The sequence below is a fragment of the Squalius cephalus genome, assembly GCF_949319135.1.
Source record: "Squalius cephalus genome assembly, chromosome: 5".
Classification (NCBI taxonomy): Eukaryota; Metazoa; Chordata; class Actinopteri; order Cypriniformes; family Leuciscidae; genus Squalius; species Squalius cephalus.
In genome coordinates, this window is record NC_137126.1 from 7,313,454 (window position 1) to 7,330,766 (window position 17,313).

The 17,313-nt window shown below is 38.0% G+C and overlaps 2 protein-coding genes across 2 annotated transcripts; both read left to right on the forward strand.

Annotated features, from left to right (window-relative positions):
* Window positions 1-225: 225 nt before the first annotated feature.
* On the forward strand, window positions 226-6,642 carry LOC307159493 (protein FAM98A). The gene is made up of 8 exons (XM_079872899.1): window positions 226-307; window positions 403-509; window positions 737-859; window positions 951-1,216; window positions 3,027-3,107; window positions 3,192-3,308; window positions 3,392-3,535; window positions 5,911-6,642. Exons 1-8 carry the CDS (start codon window positions 264-266, stop codon window positions 6,067-6,069), a joined length of 1,041 nt encoding a protein of 346 aa, XP_079729025.1. The 5' UTR covers window positions 226-263; the 3' UTR covers window positions 6,070-6,642.
* A 1,647-nt stretch (window positions 6,643-8,289) lies between these two features.
* gas2l2 (growth arrest specific 2 like 2) lies at window positions 8,290-17,251 on the forward strand (the record flags this gene model as incomplete). Its single annotated transcript, XM_079872698.1, has 6 exons — window positions 8,290-8,647; window positions 9,847-10,076; window positions 11,312-11,419; window positions 11,663-11,759; window positions 12,721-12,979; window positions 15,470-17,251. 6 exons carry the CDS (start codon window positions 8,290-8,292, stop codon window positions 17,106-17,108), a joined length of 2,691 nt encoding a protein of 896 aa, XP_079728824.1. The 3' UTR covers window positions 17,109-17,251.
* Window positions 17,252-17,313: the final 62 nt, after the last annotated feature.

Sequence of the window (17,313 nt, forward strand, 5' to 3'; positions counted from 1 at the left end):
TTTTTTTGTTTGTTTTTTGCGAGCAAATAAAGAGTCAAGACGATAGATCCGCGTGTGTCTAATAAGCAAGACCAATCTTTGCTATGTTTCTTATCTTGTTAAGTTTAGAACCAAAGAAATCTGTCCGTTTAGTGATTAGAACGATTGAATCAATTTCGATCGATTATTTTTGTCTAGCATTAGCAATAAGTTATCTGCAGAGAGCGACTTCTACTGTCTTGTTTTACAATAACAGTCGTCAATGCTGAATAAGGAAGTACACTATGGAGAGAGATACTGGTGCAATCGCTTTAATTAAAGCTCTTGGGTGAGTAACACACACAAAAAAACGGCGATATAAAAAATGTATTATTCTTGTCAAGATAATAACAATCATAGCTGTTTCGTTGTTATATTGCACAGGTATAAGAGCAGAGAGTGCTTGAAGAAATGCAAATGTGATGAATTGCCTTGCCCTTTGCTCACCTGGTTGGTCTCAGAACTAAGAGAAAGTTTTCCCGATGCTCCAGGTAACCCAACCCAGACAAGTCCTATACAAGCTTTCCATCTATTTGCTTTTTTAGTCGTTTGTTTTGCACGTATCATATTTAAATGATTAGACCTGCACTTTTAAATCTAATAATGATGTAAATTTAGCTTTAATTTCAAGGCCTGGGATTAAAAATGAAAACGGGTTCCTGCCTATATGACAACATTTTTGTGCTGATATCATGCATAAAATGTAACTGTGCTTCAGCACGGAGAGTTGGTGGTGCAGTTCTGGTCGGGGAGTTGAGGGAGATGCTGAAGGAGATGTCCTGTCCTCAAAATGCTCTTATATCAGAGAACCTTTGCCCACTTCTGTTGTTCAGAGTGACTGGTAAGGTAGGGAGGTGATGGATGTTCTCAATTTGTGCATTTTTAAGATTTTCTGTGAAGAGCTACTGTGCATTTTCTCTATCAATTCGCAGAGTATTTGGTGTCAGAGTTGATGGCAGCCCGTATGCTGACGTACAGAGAGAGTCATCCAGAAGATGCAGATCAGAATTGTGAGACAAATGGCAAAGAGCAAAGAAAACGGGAGAGTCTTACTATGGGCATTGAAGATGAGCATCAGGAAACCAGTCAAGTGGAAGAGGATAAAACTAATTGGCAAGAAGTAAATAAGGGTCTGGCAGAGCTGTTCCAGACTCTTGGCTTAGAAACATCTTCTCGGATGAGTGATGCCTGTGCAGAGGTAGGAAACAGATCACCACTGAATGTCTAGTAATTACCTGGTACACTCTTAAAAATATATGTTCCAGATGGGGGTTTTCACAAGAAACCTTTTAAAGGGTTAGTTCACTTAAAGGGGTGGTATAATGCCCTTTTCACATGATGTAAAATGAGTCTTTGATGTCCCCAGAGTGTGTATGTGAAGTTTTAGCTCAAAATACCCTACAGATATTTTATATAGTATGTTAAAGTTGTCAATTTTTGAGGGTGAGCAAAAATGCACCGTTTTGTGTCTGTCCCTTTAAATGCAAATGAGCTGCTGCTCCCGGCACAGAGGGCGGAGCTTCAACAGCTTGCACTCACACAGACATGCACTGAAAATTTCAAAAACTCCTTTTGCTTTGAACTTTGAGCGTTGTAACTTTGCAGATGTTGTTTATGCTCAAACAGCAACATTACACACTAACTAAAGTTAGAAAAGTGAAATCATAATCAACCACCCCTTTAAAAAATGAAAATTCTGTCATTAATTACTCACTCTCGTGTCGTTCCAAACTCGTTAGACTTTCGTTCATCTTTGGAACACAAATGATGATCTTTTTAATGAAATCGGAGAGCTTTCTGTCCCTCCATTGACAGCTACACAACTACCACTTTTGACCATTTAAAAAGTTCATAAAGAGAGTGTAAAACGAAACCATATGAATTGAGCGGTTTAGTCCAAATTTTCTGAAGAGACTTGATCACTTTCTATGATGAACAGATTGAATTTAGGCTTTTATTCCCATGTAAACATTCATCAACGCACACATCGATTGTAAACAGAACTCAAGCATGTTCACTTGACGTGTGAGAACCAATGAGGTTCATTCTCGTGTCACGCAGCACGTTTGAGCTTCTGCAAGAACCAATGAGGTTTGTTCTCGAGTGTCAAACATGTTCGGCTGAGCCTCTGTTTATGTTCGCTGATCAATGTTTAAATGTGAATAAAAGCCTAAATTAAATCTGTTCATCATATAAAGCGATCGAGTCTCTTTAGAAAATTTGGACTAAGCCGCTCAATTCATATCATATGGATTAGTTTTACGATCTCTCAATGAACTTTTTGAAGCTTCAAAGTGGTAGTTGCGTATCTGTCAATGGAGGGACAGAAAAGATCTTCATTTGTGTTCTGAAGATCAACAAAATTCTTACTGGTTTGGAATGACATGAGGGTGAGTAATTAATGGCAGAATTTTCATTTTTGGGTGAATTAGGCCAAACCCTTTAGGATCCCCAAAGAACATTTCAGTGAACCATTTCAGTTCAAGTTGGCATGTAATGAAAGTTGTGAAGAATTTTCTTCCCTATTATTATTACGTATATATCAGAGTGAAACACCTTTTCGAACGAGAAAAAAAAAAGTAGGGCAGGACTTGATTTCGTCCATCAGGTATTGATTGGATGGTTGTTGTTTGCTATTGGTTGATCTCATGTGAGTGACAGGTTGTAAACGCGTCATCAGAGAAGAGAAGAGGCAGGGGAAGTTATTTTGATTAAAGATTGTGAGGGCACATTACGATATGGATGATAAATCCTATCTAATAAATACGACAATATTCCTTAAAAAAATAAGATTTGTCCATTTTGATTTCATGGTGACTTTAAAAGAAGCAGTTTTTTTTCTTAGTTTCTTAGTTTTTGAAAAACATTTGAATAATCTAAAGAACCCTTTTCCACTTATTTGAAATTTAAAGGTTCCATGGATGATAAAGGTTCTTTATGGCACCATAGATGGAAAAAAAAGAAAAAAAGATATTTACATTTTTTAACATAATACTTCATTCATTCAGGTGGAGTCACGGCTGACATCACTTCCAGAAGGTGAATTTCCAGAAGGGTTACTGAATACCAGTCTGAACTCTGAGCAATGGGTATGTATTACAAAGTTACATTTGACCTATTTCAGAACTCTATTCCATAACAAATATTTTCACAATAATGTTTTTCACTCTTAGAAAAAGATTGATGACATCAACAGAGCTCTCTGTAAGGATTATGAGTGTCGGCGCCAAATGATTATCAAGCGCTTTTATGTCACACTACAATCCTTTGCTTGGGGAGAGAGGGGAAAGGTACTAAGATTTAGTTTTTGCAAACCTTCAAGTATGTATTGAAATATTTTTTTCACAGAGCAAATTATCCCTTTTCTTTCAAGGAACGCAGTGCTGTGCTTTCTTCCATGGCCCCCTTTTCACCTTCTCCTGAGTCGTTCGTCTCCATTGCTATGCTGTTGGCGACCAGAGAGGACGAGTCTCGCATTAGGCCAGTTAAAGCAGGGCCTTCAACAGCTGTTCACAAGGTGCCCTTCACCAAAGTTTTGCTTCTAATAGTAACAATAATTCACTTTTCTCTCTAGCATTGAGTGCATTAAATTTAGTGAGGGAAATTACATAATAAAATATATAAAGGGGTAATTCACCACTGGCAAAATGGGCTTTCAATAAAATTTGTCTGCCTATGCGGTAGAAAGGCGAAAACATTTTTGAAATCGATGCCACTGGGCATGTAGCCAAGCAAGGCCACTCCTAGTCTTCTCCTATTGGATAGGCTTGACCAGAGTCAAATACCTTGCTTGAGTAGGCAATACTTCTTAGCAAACTTGTCGACTTGTATTGTTGCCGTGTGCAAGAATTCAAAGAGTAAAGGTTTATCGGGAGTGAGTTATTTTCAGTTTCTAGTGAAGGGTCCAGTCAGTGCGTTGTAGGCAGTGGCTAATGGCAGCAAATAATGGTAAACACTGCAACGAAAAATCTGAAAAACCTCTGTGTTTGTATTTTTTGGGCCAAAGGAAGAGGAAAAAACTGACAGAAACTGCCATTTCATCAGTTAATTAGGAAGAAAATGAACGGGGAGTACCTTCTGTCCAACAGTGATCCCTCCAATTTTTCGCGATTCCGCGATTGCTGAATACAATGCAAAATCAACAAAATGTCGAATTTTTTTGCGATCCTGCATAATTCCTAATTTAACCGCAAAATAATCACAAAAATGAAAAAGACCTCACAAAACATTCACCCAATTGAAATATCTCTAGTTTAATTAAAGTTTCAATGCATTTTTACGTGGATACAGTTGTTGCGGGAAAAGGGGAAACTCCTTTTCCTCGATTTACTGAAGCCTATAATGTAAAACGCTTTTTGCAGCTGCACAGCTAGCACAGTGAGTGTCTGGCTCTCTCATTGGCTGTGCTGCGGCAACTGCACATCCAATGGCACGCCATTACACGTCAGAGCCCGCCAAGGGGGCGCGGCCTTAGCCTATATTAGTCCCCGAAAAACGCCATTTTAAGTTCGACTGAAGCGACAACTTGCCAGGTTACTATAGTGCGGCCGGCTACGCAATACTCGTTCCCTACTCTCAGGGAACTGAGGTTACGATAGTAACCGAGTAGTTCCCTTTCGAACGGTCACTTCGTATTGCGTAGCTATACGCAGTGAGGACGCCATGCAAAACGCCGCACTATAAGTAAGTGGTTGCCTTCTGCAGCTCAGGACCCCTCAACTCAGGATTTACACACAGTTCTACAGTATAAATTACTACACCTGCTGTTAATATTTACATAGGTCAGGTAGAAAAATTGCCCTTAGGTTGTTTTAAAAGTTAATTTGATGAGAATTTGATTAGACCAAAATAAACAATCTTTATGCATTTTGTTTGTGATTTGTGTCATGTATGAGTATTGTGCATCTGACATAATACTATTATGTTAAATGTGATGTCATAATTATGAAATTTTTTCACAAATTTCTGGAAATTACCACTAATTTTGATCGCAAAAATCACACACAAAAATCGTGAAATCCTGGAGGGACTGAGTGAAGCAAAACACTGTCACATACTGGTGTAACTCCCCTCTTTCCCCAGTATGGTTATGTTTAGGTAGGGGTGGGGTGGGGTTAGGACTAGGCAATTAACCTAAACTTACCATATCTGCTTTGTTAATAACCAGGGCTTGACATTAACACCTGCCAAATGTGGCTGGATTTCAGCAGTGGCGTGTAGCGCAGTCACTCTTACTAGCCACTTTGGCGCATTGAATTAAATACATTTTTCATTGATTCATTGAAATATTGTTTCTGTTACAGGGCTTGAATTTCGGCATGGGATTGCGCATAATTTTACTCAATCCCGCAGATTTTGTGCTCGCACTCAAAGTTTGCACACATAAAGCCGCCTCTCAGAACTACATTGAGTTATTTTTCGCTGCTTAATGCGCTTAAACAGTCAAATACACACAAAATAATGTCAAAATGCCAGTCTTGGCGAGTATTCACGTAAACACAGTCAGTTGTGTTTAAGTGAACGTAAACAGTTGAGAAAGAAAAGGCATGTGTAACAGTATAATGGGTCTGCGCGTCGGCTCTTACAGTGACAGCAGCCCTGTTAGTAACCCGCTGTCAATCCGACTGTCCGTGGATTCAAAAATGCAAAAGTACAATCTGTGGTTTTCACAAAAGCCCTGGAGCTGTCAAAAAGTCTGAATTATGCATTTTGTGTCATCTGGCGGACTTTTGCTGACAAATAAAAATGAATGAATTCTCAGTCCAGGTCAGACGCAGAGAGAGTACACATTGTTCATTTCCATATACCCCCTCCGACATTGATACAAAGCTGGTTGAAAGTCAGCGAACTTGCACTTTAAGAACAATTTATGCCAAACATTTGTTTCTGCAGGTACTAATGGGCAGTGTCCCAGACAGAGGGGGACGTCCAGGAGAGATTGAGCCACCGATGCCCAGCTTCACTGGCCGCAGTGAGGGAGGAGGTGGTGGTCAGTATAGAAAGAGAAGGCGGGAATATTCAGGAAAGAAGAAGAAAAATAAAGAAAATTAGTGGTTTGTTTTGTAACTAACACAACACAACTCAAAGAGCTTATTTTTAAGCAATATTTCTCAGTAACATGAATGATCATGGACTATGCTTATAGATTAAAAAATTAATCCTTATTTAATGTTTCAAAGCACTTAATGCACAAATTTAATTTGATGAACAAAAATGTTATAAGTTCATTTCAATGAAATGTATAAATATGAATTGCTACAAGCTGTATTTTATTTTCACAATCAAGATATATGATATTATTAAAGGCAATTATGTTTCCTTAAAAATGAAATTTTCTCTTTAAACTCTTTTTTTCCTTATTACATTTGCATCATTAATTTTACATCTGCATTTGTCAGTGACAGTTCATTCAATGAAATCTACCAACATTCTTCTAGTTTTTAGTAATAATATAAATTTTTAAGACCTAATTTGAGATTTGAGTACATACGTGTGAAAATATGTGTTGTGAATGGAATAGATGGATCTTTATTTGTGTTCCAAAGATGAATGAAAGTCTTACGGGTTTCAAACGACATGAGGGTGAATAAATGAATATATTTTTGGGTGAACTAACCCTTTAACCTATTCTACTCTTTATGTTGGAAATGGGTTTATAAACTGTAAAAACTCCCCTTTTGCAGTTTTATCTCACAAAGCTGAAGGGAGTTTTTCGCAAGTTGGCATGAAACACAAGTTGCGATAGTTTTTTCTACCCTACTGGGACCTATGACTGGGACATACAGACCCTTTCCAAAAAATTTGAATATCATGGAAAAGTTTATTTATTTCCATAATTCCATTCAAAACGTTAAACTTCCATAGATTATAGATTCAGGGCCCACAACTTAAACGATTTCAAGTATTTAGTTGTTTATTTGTACATAATTTGGGCTTCCAGCTCATAAAACCCACGAAAACAGGATTTCAAAAAATTAGAATATTACATGAAATAACACAGTAATTACACAGTGATACCATGGTCATTGAAGCAGGTTTTGGTTCTTTTGGCAGTGTGGGCAGGTGCAAATCCTGCTGGAAAATGAAGGAAGCATGAAGTGCTCTGAACATGTCCTGGTAGACGGCTGCGTTGAGTGGACAGCACAGTGGACCACCACCAGCCGATGACATGGCTCCCCAAACCAACACAGACTGTGGGAACTTCACACTGGACTTCAAGCATCTTGGATTGTGTGCCTCTCCATTCTTCCTCCAGACTCTGGGACCTTGGTTTCCAAATGAGAATGAAAATTTGCTCTCATCAGAAAAGAGGACTTTGGTCCACTGTGCTTTATTAAATCCAGAGTCGACGCAGCCGTCTACCAGGACATTTCCAGAGCACTTCATGCTTCCTTCATTTTCCAGCAGGATTTGCACCTGCCCACACTGCCAAAAGAACCAAAACCTGCTTCAATGACCATGGTATCACTGTGTAATTACTGTGTGATTTCATATATTCAAATTTTTTGAAATCCTGTTTTCGTGGGTTTTATGAGCTGGAAGCCCAAATTATGTACAAATAAACAACTAAATACTTGAAATCGTTTAAGTTGTGGGCCCTGAATCCCACAAAAGTGGCCCTAGCGCCAGTAGAACGTACGCCATCAGATAAGAGAAGAGGGAGGGGAAGTTATTTTGAAATTTTGTTATTAAAGATTATGATATTATTATTTAAAAAAAAAAATAACGATGATGTGCACGGATAAATCATTTATTATAAATGCTGCAGTATTCCATATAAAAATAATCGGTAATTTTTAATTTCATGTTTACTTTAAACTAAGTAACACTTAATGATAGTTTAAAAAATATTTATGTTATTGTTATAATATTCCTCAGTCAGTACTTTGGTGTTTATTATTCATGTGTTTGCCGTAAGGAGTTGTTGTGGGCAGTAAATGGTTAACTGGAGTGTTTGGATTAAGACGCTATCTGGTAACCAAGGACGATTCCGCGCTCACACACCCTGACAACATTAAAAAAGCGCTGAAACTTTGCAACACAACACTGCACAACGTTTCATTTCATGCACTTACATTTACACTAAGTTTAGGACGGAAAATATGTGTTTGGAGTCGATTAAATCGAAGAGTTTAAACTTTTATACCGTTTCGTTGTCACACTATGCTGATATTCGACCGTATTTTTATTTGAGTCTTATTTTTCCCCTTACAATCCTGGATTATTTAAATTAGATTGAGTCTATTAAATTGATTTGATTCAATACAAGCCATGTCTGGAATTCAGCATGCATCCAATCAAAGCATCAAGCCTTTTAAATCCAGCGAGGAATATCTCTATGCCATGAAAGAAGACCTGGCAGAATGGCTGGGAGATTTATACAACGTGGACATTGACGTAAATAATATTTTGGAGGTGTTGGAAACAGGTGCGCTTCTGTGTGCTCACGCTAATAACGTGACTCGAGTGGCGGATGAGTTTCTGAAGAGGAGCGGAACCACTGAGATCCAACAAAGGCTACCCGCTTCTGGAGTCACTTTCGTCAGCTCTGCACATCCAACAACATTCCTGGCCCGGGATAATGTGACGAATTTCATCAACTGGTGTCGAAAAGAGATGAGCATTTCAGGTACGTTTTATAATTTTACATGTATGTGACGTTTTATATTTGTTGAATTAAAAATTATCACTATCACATAAAAACCGCTTGATTGAAAATCACCTGTTTGCAATTCAGACTTTTACCTCTAGAGAGTGCTGTGAGCTCACTACAGTCGCGAAGCTTGTCAAGTGTTGGGCTGTTTGCTCAAATGTAGTCTTTCCCAAGGTTTTACACATATGAAAGTTAATAGTAAATTCGATAAATATCTTTAAAATCATGTATACTCACATGAGAAGAAGACTCCAGTCATAACAGTAGGCTTTACTATGGAGATCACATGACCAATCTAATTCGTCTTCTTCAATTTTTGGGAAAGTAATGTACTTTTACTTTTAAATGTAATGCGTTACAATATTGTGTTACTCCTAAAAAGAAACAAATTGCCTTAACGTTAGTTACTTTTTATGGAAAGTAATGTGTTACGTACGTTACTTTTTCTTGGCTGGGCTGGGTTTGCTTTGTTTCTTATTAAAAACAAACAAACAAAAGTTATATTTTTGGAAAACGTAAAGGGCCTTTCACAGTGAAATGCAAATTATATATAATATATATATATATGTTTAACAAGTCATTTTTGCTTAATGGTATGGTTTAATTGAATTATTGAAGGTCAGCAGCAAAGACATTGGTTAATAAAGTGACATTAAATACACCAAGTATTTTTGTTATTTAACATATTTAATTTGACTGTTTTTATTCACACAACAACTCTATATTTTCTCCTGATTTCTCTCAACATGGGGACAGGAGAGGGGACTTATTTAAGAGAGTAACTCAGATATTTTGTTGTAAATGTAAAAATAATGCGTTACTTTTCTCGTTACTTGATAAAAGTAATCTGATTACGTAACTCATGTTACTTGTAATGCGTTACCCCCAACACTGTTCTTCTTTCTATACAATTCATCTAGTCTATACTATATCTTAACAGATATTTTGCTAGTGGAATGAATTAGAATTGAATAGTGAATTTGTATAATGACATCAGTAACTGAAACTTTGCTTTTGCTTGTTGTTGATCCTTACAAGTTGTCAGTAAAAGTCCAAGACAACTGTAGATCAGCGCAACATAATCAAAATGCCTTTTATTTAAAAAAATAAATAAATTCTTATAATTCCAGTTCTGTTTTCTGTTATAACCGTCTTAAACTCTACCCCTACTGCAGATGTACTGATGTTCGAGACAGACGACCTTGTCCTGCGTAAGAATGAGAAGAATTTTGTGCTGTGTCTTCTTGAGGTGGCCAGACGGGCGTCTCGTTTCGGCATGGCTTCACCGGTCCTCATTCAGCTGGAGCAGGAGATCGAGGAGGAGATTCGTGAGGAGATGGAGGACTTGCCCGCTCAGCCCAAATCACAGAGGCGCTTGATAAACATCCAGAACCTGGATGAGATGGTGCCGTATCAAAGATCAAATTCATGTTTACTGATGTGCTGAGGGCCTTGGATTTTAATTAAGAATTGAATCTAAATGAAGCAATTTTTGCATAAGATGTGGATTAAAATGACATTCATTGCAGTCTTAATAATCCCTTTAGGTGAATCTCACGAAACCTGGCAAGAACTTATTTCGTATTCCACTGCAAATTCAAATGATTTTTATTTATTACAATTTATTTTTGCATTTTAACATGTTTGACAACAATTGAGCACTGCATAAAAGTTAGAACAGAGCATAAAAAACTATTTATTATATAAATTGTAAAGAATTTTTTTAATTAAAAACAAATGTTGTCCAGACAGAATTTTTTTTTTTTTTTTTTATAATTTTTCATTACATTAATGAGAATTTAAAGGGGGAAATGTGTTAAATAATAAAAAATAAAAAGTCAGTGGTCCTAAAATTTTCCGTGTTAAAGATTTAGGCCCGGATTCACAGACAGGGCTTAGACTAAGCCAGGATTAGACCATAGATCAATTAGGACATTTAAGTAATTTTTATAAACATGCTTAGAAAAAAACATTACCGATGTGCATCTTAAAACTAAAAAGGCACTGATATATTTTTAAGATCAGTCAGTGCAAGTTTATTTCAGTGGAAACAGCTCAGACTTACATTTTAGTCTAGGACTAGTCTTAAGCCCTGTCTGTGAAACCAGGGGATAATGTCTTATTTTTTTCACCATTGATGTCTTATCACTAATGAACATTTTCATGTTTGTTCTTAGTAATCAGTCAATTAGCAGATACTTTAATCTAAAGCGACTTGCCAATAATAAGTACACTTAATGCAGGCACAAGCAATCTGTAATTAAGTGCTTTGTAATGTTGGCGGCTCATGGCTTGCTCCTTCCAGTGATTGAACCACCAACCTTCTAGTTATCAGCTTTAGGCTTTAACCACTACACCACCTGTGGCACAAACCCCACAGTTATCCAACTGATTCAAGAGGATGCCTTGAAAACTAGGACACCCAAAGGGTCAAAGCTGAACATCCATCTGTACCTATAAGATTCATGCCTCTTTTTAGCATTTAAAATGATTTGCAGGATAGGAAAAAAGGAGAACTTTGGATTAACCTGTCATTTTGATTTGTGGGTCCTCTCCTTACTGATTTATGAAGGCTTTCAAAGTGACAGGTTACATCTGCTTAGAATACAATAACGTTTTTGTGTTTGTGTGTATGTGCAGGTCCAGTTTCTGATAAGCCGGTGCACTTGTCCATCCCAGTTCCCCATGGTGAAGGTATCAGAGGGCAAATACAGGGTTGGAGACTCCAACACTCTCATATTTGTTCGGGTATATAAAACCTTGTTTTTTTCCTCTCTGTCATTTTAGCATTTTTCTAAGGACTACTCATATTACTGCCTGTCTATGCTGGAAAATGTTGATCTATCATAGTCATTAAAATATGTATTTTACTGTCTCAGTAGCTTTGTTGAGCATAAATGGAAAAGTAAATGTTTTGTTGATATGAAAACATGAGACATGAACATGCTCATACATTTTTATTAAGATGTGTGTGTGTGTGTGTGTGTGTAGATTTTGAGGAATCATGTTATGGTGCGAGTGGGCGGAGGATGGGACACCCTGGAGCACTATCTCGACAAACATGATCCCTGCCGCTGCACTTCTCTCAGTACGCTCACAAATACACACCTACAACTACCTACAAAAATTAGCATCAGAAATTATATAAACAGTGAAAGGTTTGTGGTAGTTGATCATTCTCAACCCAAACATTTTTGTGTGAACTATCCCTTTAAGATTGCTTTAGCATTATGAAGTACATTATGAGACATTGTAGTGGGATTATGCCTTAGTGGGATAATGTTTGTATAATCTTTACTAATATTTCATCACATCTCAACACATGTACTGTAGTATATTAAAATAACTTATTTAAAGTGCCCCTATTATGCTATTTTAAAGACTCTTAAGTTTGTTTCAGAAGTCTTCTACAATAGGTTTACATGCATCCAAGGTCAAAAAACACTTTCATTTTCTCATAATATACATTGCAGCATCACCTCTTTTTTCACAGTATCTGAAACGGTTTGATCAAGGATTCTGTCTCTCTTAACCCCTTTTTTTCCTGAGAGCTTCCTCTGCTCTGATTGGTCAGATGGCCCAGTCTGTTGTGATTGGTCTACTGCTTACAGTGTGTGTCGGAAACGAAACGCTATTATTTGGAAGTGAAAAAATGGAAGTGAACACAGAAAAATGCGTCTTCTCAACCCAAGCCAAACTCTTCCAGGCCTCAGCTACAACTATCAAAGTAGATGTTGTTTGCAGGCTACCAATGAAGTCCATAGGCTGATATCATGCAAATTTGTTACAAACCTAGGAAGTAAGACTGGATTTACTGACGACTCATTTCAGGCAGTTCAGAATTAGTTCTTGCTTTTATGAGACAGTGACTCCATTTGTCATGCACTTTGATCTTTGAAACTTTGCAGACCTTTTATATTCAAAAACAGCTATATAGCACTCTACATGAAAGGTAATATCCAAAAAAAGCATAATGGGGGCACTTTAAGGAATTGGATCAGTATTTCCTGGAAAACCTCTTTTATTTCTCTCTCACACATACATATCAGTCCATAAGTTGACCGCACGTCCAGCTACTCCAGTCCATGAGATCAAAGAGCGGTTGACCACACCACGACCCGATGCCCAGTGTGCTTCTCAGACCGCTCTTATGCTGAGTCGAACTCAGTCGCCTCTTCAGCCAGTTGTCTGGACCCCTTCAGCCCCATACAGAGCCCAGAGAGGAGGGCCCTCTCCTCCACGCTCCTCCTGTTCCCCTGACCCTGAACATCAGCCCACCCGCCGGAGAAACAGCCCCTCTCCCAACAAGTAAGTGTCCAGTTGGTTTGCTAAGTAATACCTAAATAACTATTTAACCATTACGTTTTGATTGATTTTGAAGTTGGCATGAAATTTAAATTCACCCTATCTATTTCCTAAATGCATACTATTGATAATATTGTGAATGATCATTAGTGCATGTTTAATTTAAACGTAAGCAGGACTTCTCCAATCATATCGTCTGTATGTTATAACCCCTTTCTTACCACCGACTGCAAGCTTGTATTCAGATCTGCCTCTATCCAATCAACAACCGATAAACAGCACCACGTCCCCGCCTTAGATTTTCTTTTCCCCGATTATCTGATTCACTAGTGTGTACGTCACAATGCATAAGAAAAGATCTGTCGTTCTGTTAAATCGCGATGGATTTTTTCGTCTATATACAGTATACAGTCAGAACTTGTTGGAAGGTGATTGGTCTAATTAAAAATCTTTCTCTGAGGCAGCCAGAGAGCTGGCTGACAGGAAGATAGAAATCCACTTAAACCGTTGGATTTTCACAGACACTTTACTTGTTGTCTGAGACCCAGACAATAACAGCACCCAGAGGCATAAACATGAGTTTGTGTGCAAGACACCGAGAGAGACAGAGACTGTGATATTAAAAAAAAGAAAAGACAAAAAAAACACTGAGCTTGCCTCTTTAGCTATTAAATAGTCACTAAGAAACAAACTTGTTCCACTTCATCATGAGATCTCATTAGTAATGTCCAAAGGTAATTACAGAGGCTATTATCTCATATTATTATTACTCTATTATATTAGAGTTATAGTCTCTATTATACACACATTTAATGATCACATGTTGGCTATTAAATCGTTGTAATAAAATGAGTAGAATAACAAAAGGAGAGAGCAATGGTAATTAACCTTCATCCTTTTTTCAAGAAATGAGTGCCTTGACTTTAGTGGGTTAATTACTTTTAATAACTTTTAAAAGGTTAGTTCACTCAAAAGTGAAAATTCTGTCATTAATTACCCATCCTCATGTTGTCCCAAACCTGTAAAACATTCTTTCATCTTTGGAACACAAATTAAGATATTTTTAATAAAATCTGACCCAGTTCTGTACTCTCCATTGACAGCTTCGCAACAACCACTTTGATGCTTCAACAAGTTCATAAGAGATCGTAAAACTAACCCATATGAATTGAGTGGTTTAATCCAATTTTTCTGCAGAGACTCGATCGCTTTATATGATAAACCTATTTAATTTAGGTGTTTAATCACATTTAAACATTGATCAGCGTGCATAAACAGAAGTTCAACCGAACCTGCTTGATGCGCAAGAACAAACCTCATTGGTTCTTGCAGAAGCTCAAACGTGCTGCGTAACACAAGAATGAATCTCATTGGTTCTCGCACGCCAAGCGAACATGCTTGAGCTTCCGTTTACCACAACTGATGTGTGCGTTGATGAATGTTTATATGTGAATAAAAGCCTAAATTCAATCTGTTCATCATATAAAGCGATCGTGTCTCTTTAGAAAATTTTGACTAAACCGCTCAATTCATATGGATTAGTTTTATGATCTCTTTATGAACTTTTTGAAGCTTTAAAGTGGTAGTTGCTTAGCTGTCAATGGAGGGACTGAAATTGTTCAGATTTTCTTAAAAATATCTTAATTTTGTGTTTCAAAGATGAATGAGAGTGTGAGCAACATATGGGTGAGTAAATTATGATAGAATTTCCATTTTTGGGAAAATAACTCTCATATCTTATCTAATATGAGGGTTTTAGAAAGTTAGTTTTAATCAGTAGTTTGCAACCATAATCACTAATGACAGACTGTATCACTGTGATTATTATCTGAAATTATATTCATCCAGATTGCATTGATTTACACGTTCATTCCAATAAATCGCCAGTGTGACTGCATATAGATGCAATCACACTTAAGTGCAAAATGCAAATCACCACTCACTTACATATTATATGAGTATTTGCATTCATTTACTGAATAAAAAAAAAAAGTTGATAGATAACTCCAAATGTTTTCTGTAATTTCTTGCATTGGTTATTATTGAGTAAATTAGGTAAGCAAATTGCAAAACTGCAGTGTCTGGTCTCTTTTTCAGAATAAAAGCAGCAAAAGAAAAAAGAAAAGGCTAATGACAATAACTGAATGCCAATAACAAAAACTCATTTGCATTTGCATCCTATTTAAATGTGGTCGAAATCAGTCCCAGACCACCTCAAAATGTGAAAACGCAGATAAACACATGCCAATGTCTGGTGTAAATGAGGCCATAAACTGAGAGTGGGTCTGCAAATAGGTTGTTTTAATGTATGTCCATGAAGTGTCCATTTGAACAAATCCCTTCTGATATGATAAAATGGAGTTTGCATTACCATATGCTTAATCGTGTATATTGGTGTCCCTAAATACATGATACTTTTAACAGCTGTTGAGGAACCACAGACTCACTGACCCTAACAAGGCTATGTGTGGGTGTTTTTCTTCTTCTTTTTAGATCAAGGGAGAGACCGAGTACTCCATCTCGAGTGTACAATTGTGCTGACAGAAAAGACAGCTTGAAAACAAACTCCTCCAGTAGGACAGGTAGAAATGCAACACGGACGTCACCAACACCTCGCCTGACAAGCAGTCTTCCTCGGGCCACCCATCATCCAACCACACCACAACCTGAGATACAGCGTCCTCAAACACCTCTAGTCCTTCAGAGAAACACCAATCAGATCCAACGCCAGCAAGCGCCTGAGAAGAATCTGGGTCAAACCTGGACCAAATCACAGTTTGTTTCCAAACTGAGACAAAATTCCACCATTGGAGTAAAAGGACGAGAGAACGAGGACAGAGCGTACCTTGTCTCTGACATGAAAGAAAGTCCAGGAAGGACCTTCCAGAGTTTTCCTAGAAATACACATTCATGTTCCAAACCTCCGAACATCACTATTCATGAGCCAGAGGGCAATGGGGGTCCCAAAAAGAGTGCACATTTCATTCGCAACTTTTCTCCTTTTAAAGGTATAACAGGGGCCATCTCAGAAGCACAACACACCAGACCTAGAACACCAGCTAAGATCTCTCAAGAAGAGTCACCTGGTAAACCGAAAGATAGTCTGGATGTAACTGAGAAAGGCCAACTTGAACAAAGAGCAGATAGATCAGCCAGCAAGAAGGTACAGCACTTGGCTCTAAACGTGCCGAACGTTGTGCAGTTTCAGAAGTCTTTAGGGGTTGAAGAGGGAGGAATTGAGACAAGATATCTCTTCACTCCTCCTCCACTCAGCCCTTCTCAAGAAGCCATCCTCTACAAGAGCCTAGAGGAGGAAATCTTGTGCAATCTACAGCAGCTAAGCATCGACACAGAAACCAGCACTAGCTCTGATGAGAAGCATCACGAGACTCCTAAGAATTCGAGAGAGATTCCATCTGACCACTGTAAAGCCTCACACAGATCAGCAAGTCTTGATCGGGCAACACCCGACAGTGGAAACAGGGCTTTTGATGCAGTCATGGCTGAACTCTCTGGTGGCCAAAGGAAGATGGAGAAGGTGTCAGTTGAGAAGTGGATGAACACTCTTCCTAAGGGTCTCAGAGGCAAGGTGGTGGAAGACCACACTACCGCACATCACCTTAAGGTCTCTAAACCTTGTATGACCAGTTCTTGGTCCTCATTGGGATCCAGTATGGATTCAAAGGAGACTGCTGAACTTGTTAAAGTGCCAGTTGACAACTCAGATGTTGAGACCAAAACTCCCCCTGGCAAAGTATCAAATTTAGGAACTGAGCATGTAAAAAAGCAGAGGAGTTGTTCAATCAAACAAAGAAGATCCTTAAGGAAACCAGAGAGAGTGCCATCCATCTTCAAGCTGAAGCTAAAACCCTGTGTGCGACCAAGACGTGACCACAGGTCCGACCGAAAGCCTTCAAAGATCCCAAAACCAGTTTTCTACAAAAGAACAAACTGCAAAGATGCCAACTCTCAAAACCAGAGAGGGAACGATTCCCCAAATGGGCCTTTCGGCACAGACAACTCTCGAGGAAACACTTGGGCTAAACCAGAATCCCAGGTCCCAATACCGAGTGCAGCAAAGTGCCAAAGAGCAAACAAGGAACCACATGGAGATCTGGAAACCTGGGTTTAATCAACAACTGAGAAATTTGTAATTTTGGAGTTTACTGAAAATTTGACTGACAATTCAAACAAGCAATATGTTAGTCAGGAACTATTTTACTTGCCATTCAAAAGTGCATTTTTTCGGAAAGCTTTCAACATCCTTTACAAAAAGCACAGCACTTTCATCAGAGATTAAAGTCACATTAACATAAATGAGATACTTTGGTGGTTTG